The sequence below is a fragment of the Panulirus ornatus genome, chromosome 18, assembly GCF_036320965.1.
Source record: "Panulirus ornatus isolate Po-2019 chromosome 18, ASM3632096v1, whole genome shotgun sequence".
Lineage (NCBI taxonomy): Eukaryota > Metazoa > Arthropoda > Malacostraca > Decapoda > Palinuridae > Panulirus > Panulirus ornatus.
In genome coordinates this window covers 44,054,073-44,066,370 of record NC_092241.1, presented here as the reverse complement: position 1 = coordinate 44,066,370, position 12,298 = coordinate 44,054,073, and the positions used below count along the sequence as shown (strand labels likewise).

The following is a 12,298-nucleotide window of genomic DNA, read 5'->3' as shown; positions in this document are numbered from 1 at the left end:
AAGACATAAGATAGTCACTTTCCGATGATTTAAGACTTAAGTTAGTAACTTACGCATGATGTAATACGCAATGGTGGTAACTTTCAGGTAATATCAGACGTAAGGTAGTACCCAATAATGTTAGACGTAAGGTAGTAACGTACCGATGGTGTAAGACGTAACTTAGCAATTTACCGATGATGTAAGAGATAAGGAAAGTAACTTATCTGTGCTGTAAAAGGGTAAGGTAAGTAACTTGCCACTCTTGTAAGGCGTAAGATAGGGATTTGCCGATGATCAAGTGAGACGTAAGGTATCAACTTACTGATGATGTAAGACGTAACGTAGAGGTTTATCAATGACGTAATACGTAAGATAGTAACTTCCCGATAATGTAAGCTGTAAGGTTAGTGAGTTATTGATGATGTAAGACGTAAACATAAACTTACCGATGCCGTAAGAGGTATGGTCGTAACTTACTCATGATATAAGACGTAAAGGTAATGACTTATCAGTCTTGTAAGATGTAAGGTAGTAACTTACCGACGATACGAGATGGAAGATAGTAACGTACCGATGTATTAAGACGTTAGGTAGCAAGTAACCACTGATATAAAACGTAAGGTAGAAACTCACCGTAAAAGTTAAACGTAAGTTATCAACTTACCGATGATGTAAGATATAAGGAAAGTAACTTATCTGTGCTGTAAAAGGGTAAGGTAAGTAACTTGCCACTCTTGTAAGGCGTAAGATAGGGATTTGCCGATGATCAAGTGAGACGTAAGGTATCAACTTACTGATGATGTAAGACATAAGATAGTCACTTTCCGATGATTTAAGACTTAAGTTAGTAACTTACGCATGATGTAATACGCAATGGTGGTAACTTTCAGGTAATATCAGACGTAAGGTAGTAACTTATCGATGTTATAAGACGTAAGGTAGTACCCAATAATGTTAGACGTAAGGTAGTAACTTATCGATGTTATAAGACGTAAGGTAGTAACTTATCGATGTTATAAGACGTAAGGTAGTAACTTATCGATGTTATAAGACGTAAGGTAGTAACTTATCGATGTTATAAGACGTAAGGTAGTAACTTATCGATGTTATAAGACGTAAGGTAGTAACTTATCGATGTTATAAGACGTAAGGTAGTAACTTATCGATGTTATAAGACGTAAGGTAGTAACTTATCGATGTTATAAGACGTAAGGTAGTAACTTATCGATGTTATAAGACGTAAGGTAGTAACTTATCGATGTTATAAGACGTAAGGTAGTACCCAATAATGTTAGACGTAAGGTAGTAACTTATCGATGTTATAAGACGTAAGGTAGTACCCAATAATGTTAGACGTAAGGTAGTAACTTATCGATGTTATAAGACGTAAGGTAGTACCCAATAATGTTAGACGTAAGGTAGTACCCAATAATGTTAGACGTAAGGTAGTACCCAATAATGTTAGACGTAAGGTAGTAACTTATCGATGTTATAAGACGTAAGGTAGTAACTTATCGATGTTATAAGACGTAAGGTAGTACCCAATAATGTTAGACGTAAGGTAGTACCCAATAATGTTAGACGTAAGGTAGTAACTTATCGATGTTATAAGACGTAAGGTAGTACCCAATAATGTTAGACGTAAGGTAGTACCCAATAATGTTAGACGTAAGGTAGTAACTTATCGATGTTATAAGACGTAAGGTAGTACCCAATAATGTTAGACGTAAGGTAGTACCCAATAATGTTAGACGTAAGGTAGTAACTTATCGATGTTATAAGACGTAAGGTAGTAACTTATCGATGTTATAAGACGTAAGGTAGTAACTTACCGATAATGTACGACGTAAGTTGGTAACTTATCGACGATGTGAGACATAAGGTAGTAACTCTGATGATGTAAGACATAAGATAGTCACTTTCCGATGATTTAAGACTTAAGTTAGTAACTTACGCATGATGTAATACGCAATGGTGGTAACTTTCAGGTAATATCAGACGTAAGGTAGTACCCAATAATGTTAGACGTAAGGTAGTACCCAATAATGTTAGACGTAAGGTAGTAACTTATCGATGTTATAAGACGTAAGGTAGTAACTTATCGATGTTATAAGACGTAAGGTAGTACCCAATAATGTTAGACGTAAGGTAGTAACTCTCCCCCATCGAGGACAGCCCCTCTCCCGCACCAGTGGAGCCTCTCTCACCGGAGTTAGCACGCACGCGCCTTTCCTCGCGTGGAGCCTCCTCCATGGTGCCACTCCGCGTGTTGTTTCTAGTAGTCGTCGGGACACGTCTCCCGTCCGACACACTACACGTCACCTCTCCTACACCAATCTCGAGGTGAGGGTTGACATTCAAGATAAACTCCTGAACGCGGAGCTTATATGCAGCCTTCCGTCTGAGGCCCTTGATAGCATCGGCCGTCCGTCAAGGAACAATACCCAGGACCTGGCCAGCTAGCAGAGAGGGACCGGATGCTATCGCCGCCTCTGCCCTTGCGAAGAGCTCTACCTCCTCACCGGACCATCTTGCCTTAGACAAGACGTGTCGAGTTGCCAACTCCTTTCACAAGAAGTTGCCACGTGCCTGCCTTTCATGGACCTTACGACCCGGAAAGCTGGCAGAGGTGGACCCACAATGTAGGTAAGTGGAGAAACCGTCATCAGCCGCTCCCCATTGGCTTCTATTGGCACTCGACATACCAAGAGTGGCTGGTACGCTGTTCCCGAGGGACTTTTTTAAGCGTAACGGGTGGAACGAAAACCCGTGACAAGGGTAGACGTCCCGGAGGAGTTTACACAGCACTGCCGCCCGTAGGAAGCATAGGACCGCGGTTAGGTGATGGAGGCTGCCACTGTGTTCCGGTCCTGAGACCACCCTTTAGCAGCTGCCCAGCTAAACCAGCAAGCAAATCTTGGACAACCTCCGACTCTCAGCTGATTAACGGCATGTGCTGGATCGCCACTTAACGGAGCTAGGATTTCAGGAGTCGTGATCACACTAATTAATCGGCTGTTGCTTTTTCCACTACTGTACTTGGCAGCTTGTTCCATAAATCGATTACCTTTTTCCCGAACCTTTATTTACCCACATTTGACCTGAATCTATTTTTTTCTAATTTGAAATCATTTGTTGTCCTATCCGGTGGCGCCATTCTAAAAACTTTATTCATGTTACCTTCATCAATGTCTCTCACCCATTCAAAAACTTCAGTCATATCCCCTTCAGCCCTCTTCCTCATAAGTAAGTGTAAATTCAGTCTTTTTTAACCTTTCTTCATAAGTGAGGTGTCTATTTCCAGAGATCATTTTTGTCATTCGCTTTTGTACTCTCTCTAAACAGTCTATATCAACTGCATAGTATGGAGCCCAAAACTGTACCTCATAATCCAGATGTGGTCTCATCAACGCAAGATAAAGTTGCACGAACGCTCTAGGAGTTTTATTGCTAACAGTCCTATTAATGAACCAAACACCCTATAAGCCTTATTACACACTTTGATACACTGTTGCCGCGGCTTAAGATCCTTGCTCACCAGCACTCTTAAATATCTTTTGCATTCTGTTTTACCAATAGTAATAGTGTCCAGTTTGCAATCAGTGTTTCTGTCTTTACCCACACTAAATGTTGTGCATTTATCTATGTTGAATTCCATTTTCGCTGTACCCACCCATTCTGATGCTCTATTTAAGTCCTTCTGCAAAGTCACTGAATTTCCATCTGAGTCAATTACGGCCCTAATTTTTGTATTGTCGGCAAATTGACTTAGACTTAAGTCGCTGGTCATTCCCACATCCAAATTGTTAATATATGTAAGGAACAAGAGCGGTTCCAAGACTGACCCCTGAGGAGCACCGCTGGCTTCATTCAATGTCACAGTCCGATGTAACTCTGCTGATACATACCCTCTGTTTTCTGTCAGTGAGCCACGTTCTAATCTAATCAAATACACAACCTCCAATGCCGTAAGCCACTATAAGTCTAAGCTACAATATCTAACTCTTACTATGATCATCAGTTTTAAATACTTTATTAAAGGAGAGAAGGTTCCTGAGACATGACTTCCCTTTTGCAAACCCCTGTTGAGAATCCCTAATGAGATCATGATTCTCCAAGTGTTCCCTGATTTCGTCTGCTAGAACTGATTCGAGAAATTTCCTCACAAAAGATGTCAAGATGATATTAGAGGCAATGGATCTATCCCCGTTCTTAAAGATGGGAACGACCTTTGCTGTCCTCCATTGCTCAGAAACTACGTTTCATTCCAGAGACTTCTTAAGCACACTTAAATGCGGAACACTTAATTCCTCCCTACATTCTTTCAAGACCCTCGCATAGTTTCCCGCTTCCGTCCCCGCTGTAAATTTGCTCTCGAACCAGAATGTTTGTATTCTCCTCCTGCGTAAATACTAGGATGTGATTGTTTAAAACTTCACACATTTCAATCTCACTATCAACTAATCTACCAGAATGCGATTTGGTGGGTCTAATTTTCTCCCTAACTTTCGTTCTGTACCTTTGGAAAGAAAATTTTAACATTGTTTTTATTGCTTCGTCAGCTGTCTTAATTTTCTAGTTTCTTTAGCCTTCCTAATCTCTGATTTTACTATTCCCATAATTCAAGTTAGCTGATAAGTAAACTGTGTTTCAACCCCGTTTTAATATGTTGTACAAGCCCTTTTTCTGCCCTTTAAGGTGTCTTACACGTAAGGTATCAACCTACCGTTAAGGTAAGCCACATGTTAGTAACTTACCGATGATTTGAAACGTAAGGTAGAAACTTACCGATGATGTAATACGTAAGATAATAGCTTACCGATGGTGTAAGACGTAACATAGTAACTTGCAGATGATGTAAGATGCTAACTGGTAACTTATCGATGTTGTCAGATGCGAAAGTAGTAACTTGCAATGATGTAAGAGGTAAGATAGTAACCGATTTCATAAGACTTAAGGTAGTAACTTACAGATGTTGCAAGACGTAAGTTAATGACTTACAGATAAGATATAAGGTTAGTAGCTTATCGATGTTATGACACGTAAAGAAGTAATTTACCGACGATATAAGACGTAAGATAGTAACATACCAATGATGTAAGACATGAGGCATTAACTTACCGATGATATAAGACGTAAGTTAACTAGTATCTTACCGATGGTGTAAGACGTAAGGTATCAACTTTCTGATGATGTAAGACATAAGGGTAGTAACTTACCAATGATGTAAGACATAAGGGTGGTAACTTACCGATGATGTAGAACCTAAGGTAGTAACTTACCAATGATGTAAGACGTAAGGGTAGTAACTTACCAATGATGTAAGACGTCCTGTAGTAAATTTCCGATGATGCAAGGAGTAATTTACCGATGACGTAAGATGTAAGGTAGTAATGTAAGACATAAGAGTAGCAGCTTACCGATGTTGTAAGACGCAAGGTAGTAACTTACCGAAGATGTAAAACGTAAGGGCAAGAACTTACCGATGATGTAAGACATAAGAATAGTAACTTACCGATGATATAAAACGTAAGGTCGTAACCTACCGATGTTTTAAGACGTATGGTAGTAACTTACTGGTGATATAAGACATAAGGACAGTAACTTGCCTATAATGTATGACGTAAGGTAACAATCTAATGACGATGTAAGACGTAAGACGTAAGATAATAACCTACTGATGATGTAAGACGTGAGATAGTAACTTACTGACGATGTAAGGCGAAAGGGATAGTATCTTATTGGTGATATCAGATATAATGTGCTAAATTGATGATATACAACGTAAGGTAGTAATTCACCAGTGATGTAATACGTAAGGTAGTATCTTACTGATGATGTTTGACATAACGTAGTAAGTTAATGATGCTGTGAGACGTAAGCCAATGATCTAGCAATGATCTAAGATGCAAGGTACCTCTCTAATCAGGCGCTCCATGGTCAGGCATCTCCCATGCACAGCACATTTCGAATCTGCTGCCATTAGTTTGTGGATCTGCCACTAGGGCGGCTCTGTCAGCAGCGATAAGGCGTCAAAATCTGTTTACACTAATCAACAGTCGTGTTAATTACTTGTATTCAGTTTTCTTGCTGAAAGTAACAGCCAGAAAAGTTTAAAGTTTCGGAAAAGTGAAAGGTGCCAGGAGTACAGAACTAGACAATGCACTTGTAAAGTGGTATAAGCTCCGACGTAGTGAACATGTAAACATTCTAGGGAGATGCTTATCAAGAAGGCTAAAGTTTTTCATAGAGAACTAAAGCTAGACTATGACTATAGATATTCGCAAGGATGGTTACACAGGCTTAAGATGAGACATGAAATTTCAGCACATAGTGTGTACGGAAGCCTGTAGTGTAAGGTTGGAGTAAAACTCCAGTTCTCCATCAAATAACCAACAGCAATACGTACAGGACGAAAGAGAGTGTACGAGGCGGCTGCCTGGCTGGGACTGACGCAGCGCGGACTGACTGCCTGGACGATAACAATAAAACATTGATAGTAACAAGAGTCGACCAAAGCCAACTACCAATCTATGGTCGTTCGTTAGATCAACTACTCGTCACAAAACTACGACAAAGTCTGTGGATGAATTTGCACAATTAGTGGAAGCCGAAAACTGACCCCCTGAACAAGCGTATAATACTGACGAATCTGCCCTGTATTGGCGTCGAATGCCACGAAAAAACCCTTGCCCATGCTACTGAGAAGTCCCCATCTGGGGGTACTTTTGATACAAACTGATTTAACAATAAAGAACTTGTTTGAAAGATTAAATGATTGTATCATTTCCTATTCTAAGCTTTGTTCTACCTTTGATAACATAGCAATATGTATGTGGAATGAGCTGGCAAGACTAGGAGTCGGGAATATGTTTACATAGGGGGTTCCCTTAGGGGTCAATTTCTGTTCTCCGGCATTTTCTGTGGTCCAATAATGACCAAGTCCCAACCTTACCGGATGACAGAGGTTCAAACTGTAGCGACTTACCGATGATGTAAGACGTAAGGTGGTAAATTACTGATGGTGTAAGACCTAAGGTAGTAACTTACCGATGATGTAAGATAGTAACTTACCGATGACGTAAGGTAAGAGGTAGTTACTCTCACAGCTGAGGCCTTGGATGAATCGAAGTAGAAGGTGGATGACAAAGTTGGAAACCCACACCACGATGAGGGTGCTCACGATGTAGTTGACCAACAGCATGTAGAACACAAGGCGTCGTCCAAAGCTGTGAGCAGTGTCCAGAAACATTGACATTAGTTCAAGAAATGGAGCACCAACGAGAGTAAACCTCACTCCTCGCACAATACACATACTGTACAGACGACTCACGTCTGACCTTCACAACCCTCACTACAATGACAAACAATTAACAACCGCACAGCACGCAGAATAACCATCACTAACAACCACACAAAGCTCAGTATAACCATAGATACCAACTTCTCAGCACTCAGTATAATAAGCACTAGCAACAGATCAGCACAGAGTATAAGCACCAGCAACAACCACTCAGCACTCATAATAACCACCATAATCAACCGCTAAACAGAAAGTATAACCACCACTAGCAACCAGAGAACACTCAGTATGAGCACCACTAGCAACCAGAGAACACTCAGTATGAACACCACTAGCAACCAGAGAACACTCAGTATGAACACCACTAGCAACCAGAGAACACTCAGTATGAGCACCACTAGCAACCTCTTAGGACACAGTATAACTACCACTAGCAACGGTTCTGCACTAAGTATAACCACCAGGCAGCACTTTGCATAACCGTTGCTAGCAACCGCTCAGCAAGCAGTTTAACCATCACTAAAAACCACTCAACACTCATTTTAACCACCAATAGCAACCGTTCAGTAATCATTATAACCCCACTAGCAACAGCTCTGCACTCAGTGTAGCCACTATGTAGCACTCTAAATAACCATCAATAGCATCCGATCGGCTAACTGTAAAACCATCACTAAAAAACTCTCAGTATTCAGTGTAATCACCACTAGCAAACCACTCACGACTCAGTATAATCACTACTAACAGCCTTTCAGCACTCAGTACAAGTACCACTATCAACCGCTCAGCATGCAGGGTAACAACCACTCAGCACTCAGAATAACCAACATTGCCTACCGTTAAGCACTCATTATAACTGTCACTAGCAACCGTTCAGAACTCAGTATAACTGCCATTAGCAACCGCTCAGCACTCAGTATAACTACCACTTACAACCATTACCACTCAGTATAACCACTTCTATTACCCGTTCAGCACTCAGTATAGCCATAATCAACAGCATATTCAGCACTAGGTATGACCACCACTAGCAACCGCTCAGTACTCGGTATAACCACAACAGACACCCGCTCAGTAATCACTAAACATTAAGTATAACCCCAACTAGCAATCGTACAGCACTCGGTAAAACCACTTCGAATAACTCAGTTGCATCCAGTATCAATACCACTAGCAACTGCTCAGCACTCAGTATAACCACCACTAACAACCACTCAGAACTCAGTATGACCACCACTAACATCCACACAGCACTCAGTATAATCAATACTTGCAACTGCTTAGCTCTCAGTACAACCTTCACTAGCAATCATTCTATCTGTACTCAGTATTAGCACCGCTAACAACCACTCAACACTTAGTATTACCCTCAGCAGCAACCGTTCAATAATTAGTATAATCATCACAAGAAATCACTCAGTAGTCAGTATAACCACGACAAGCAACCGCTAAGCACTTACGTAACTACCAAAAACAACCGCTCAGCGCTCAATAAAAGCGGCAATAGCAACCGCTTAGCACTCAGTATAACCACCACTAACAATCGCTCAGCAGTCCGTATAACCACCACTAGCAACCTCACAGAACCACCACTAACAATCGCTCAGCATAACCACCATGAACAACATCGCAGCACTCAAAATAACCACCGGTAGTAACCACTCAGCACTTAGTTTAACCGCCAAAAGCGACGACTTAGCACTCAGTTTAAACATCAAAAGCACTCAAAGTTCAGTATAACCACATCAAACAACCGCTAAGTGATCAGTTTAAGCCCCACTGGCAACTACTAAACATTCAGCATAATCCCAACTAGCAATCGTTCAGCACTCATTATAACCACCACGAAAAACTGAGTTGCATTCAGTATAGCCACCACTAGCAACGGCTCAGCACTCAGTATAACCACCACTAGGAACAGCTCAGCACGCATTACAACCACTACTAACATACTGCTCAGCACTCAGTATAACCACCACTAGCAACTACTCAGCACTCAGCATAATTAACACTAGCAACTGCTTAGCACTAAGTGTAAGCACTATTAGCAATCGCTCATCACTCAAAATAACCAGTATCAGCAACCACTCAGTACTCAGTATAACCACCAATAGCAACTAATCAGCACTGTAGCAACCGCAGCAGTGAGTATAACCAAATACTAACAACCGATCAGAAGCGAGTATAACCTTCGCTATCATCCACTGAGCATTCAGAATAACGACAAATAGCAAGAGCTCCCCCCCCCCCCACTGTGTAACCACTATCAACAACCGCTCAGCACTCAAAATAACCACCTTCAGCAACCGCTCAGCACTCACTATAACCACCACTAACAACCGCTCAGCACTCACTAAAATACTCATTAACAAACACTCAGTACTTAGTATAACCACTACTATCAACCTCATAGCACACAGAATAACCACCATTAACAATCGCTCTGCACTCAGTGTAAGCAACACTAGTCACCAATCAGCACTCAGCATGATTAACAATAACAATCACTCAGCACTCAGTATAAACACCACTAGCAACCGCTCAGCACTCAGTATAAGCATTACTGGCAACACCTTCAGCACTCAGTAAAACTACCACTAGCAAACCCTCAGCAGTCAATATAAGCACTACTAGCAACCACTCAACACTCACTGTAACCACAATTAGCAACTGCTCTACACTCAGTATAGCCCCAAATTGCAATCACTCAGCGCTCAGTATAAGCAGCCATTGCAACCGCTCAGAATACAGGAAAAATCACCAATATCAACCACACAACACTCAGTAACACCACTACTAACAATTTTTCAGCAATCAATGTAACGACAACTAGGAACCGCTCATAGATTAGGATAACCACCACTAGCAACAGCTTAACAATAACAATCGCAACAACTCAGTACTCATTATAATCACCACTAATAACTAAGCACTTCTGAGTATAACCACCACTTACAACCAGTCAGCACTTAGTACAACTACTACTAACAAGTAGTCACTTCAGAATAACAAACAAAACAATCGCTCAGCAGTTACTATAACCGCAAATAGCCACTACGCAGCATTCACTATAACCACCACTAGCAACTGCTCAGCACTCATGATAACCACCACTATAAACAGCTCGAGATTTAAGATTACCACTACCAGTAGCCCCTCAGCACTCAATAAAAGCACTACCTGTATCAGCTCAGCACTAAGTGTAACCATCACTAGCAACCGCTCATCACTCAAAATAACAACCACAAGCGACCGCTTGGCACTCAATATAAGCAGCAATAGCAACCGCTCAGTATTCTCTATAACCATCACCATCAACTGCTCAGCACTAAGTACAACCATCACTAACAACTGCTCAGCACTCAGTATATCCATCCCTAGGAACAGCTCAACACTCAGTATAACCACTATTAGAAACTGTTCAACACTTAGTAAAACAGCATTAGTAACCGCCCAGCACTCTGTATAACCAACACTAGCAAACGCTCAGCAGTGTGGATAACCATCACTAAAAACCACTCAGCATTCAGCATAAACATCCACTAGGAACCGCACAGAATTCAATACAAACACCAATAGCAACCGTTTATTACTCAGTGTAGACTCCACTTGCAACAGTTCAACACTCAGTATTTCGTCTACTAGCGACCATTCAGCACTCAGCATAACTGTCTATAGGAACAACTAAGAACTCAGTATAAGCACCATTTCTAACCGGTCAGCACTCATTATAACCAACACTTTTGAGCTCTCAGCCCCCAGTATAACCTTCACTTGCAACCACTGGCAACCGCTGAGGACTCAGTATAACCACCATTAGCAACTTTCTAGCACCCAGTATAACCGCCACTAGCAACCGCTAAGCTCCTGTTATCACCACCACTAGCAATTGCTCAGGATGACCACCCCTGAGGATAACCACCACTCACAACCGATCATCATTTATCATAACCATCATTGGCAAGTGCCCAGAACTCAGTGTAACCACGTGCAGCAACTGCTTTGCACTCAGTATTTTCACAACTTGTAACCGTTCAACGGACAGTATAACAATCGCTAGCAACCGCTCAACACTCATTATAACCACTGTTGACAACTGTTCATAGCTCAGTATAAGCACCACTAGCAACCGATCAGCATTCAGCCAAAACGCGACTAGCAACCGCACAGAACTCAATAAAAAACACCTGAAGTATCCGCTCAGTACTTAGTACAAACACGCTAACATCCATTGTGCACTCACTATAAACAGCACTTTCAAACGGTCAGTACTCAGTATAACCAACACAGGACTCAGTATAAGCACACCTAACAGCCGCTCAGCACTCAGTATAACCAATACTAGTAAGTGGTCTACACTCAGTATAGCCAGCTCTAGTAAGCGCCCAGCATATGGCATAACCACTACCATCAACCGCTCATCACTCAGTATAACCACCAATACCAACCAGCCAGCTCACAGTACAACCAACACTTGAAACCGCTTAGCATTTAGTATGATCACCACCAGCAAACGCTCAGCACTTACTATAGTTACCACTCCCAGCTGCTATGCAATCAGCATAACCATCTCTAGCATCCTCTCACCATTCAGTACAACCACTATAAGCAACCTCACAACATACAGTATAACCACCACTAGCAACCAATCGGCACTGACAATAACCACCATGAGGAATCGCCCATCACTCATAGCAATTCCTCAGTAATCAGTATAACCATTATTAGTTGCCGCTCAGCGCTATGTATAACCAGCAGTAGAAACCGCTCAACATTCAACATAAACACGATGAATAATCGACTGCACCCAATACAAACAAGTAAAAACCGCTTAGCAATAGATACAAACGCCACAAGCAACCGTTAATTACTCGGTGTAACCACCAGTAGCAACAGCTCAACACTCGGTACAACCATCACATGCATTTACTTAGCACGCAGTATACGACTACTCGCAACCATTCATAGGTCATTATAACCACCACTAGCAACCGCTCAGCACTTGCTATAACC

The 12,298-nt window shown here is 41.6% G+C and overlaps 1 protein-coding gene across 1 annotated transcript in view; it reads right to left on the bottom strand.

The window, feature by feature from the left end:
* The window catches only part of LOC139754937 (carcinine transporter-like), a 166,883-nt gene that overhangs the window by 89,467 nt on the left and 65,118 nt on the right, over positions 1-12,298 (bottom strand). Inside the window, exon 6 of the mRNA XM_071672757.1 lies at positions 7,057-7,211. Within this exon, the coding sequence (XP_071528858.1) occupies positions 7,057-7,211 (155 nt within the window). The remainder of the gene's footprint in view (positions 1-7,056; positions 7,212-12,298) is intronic.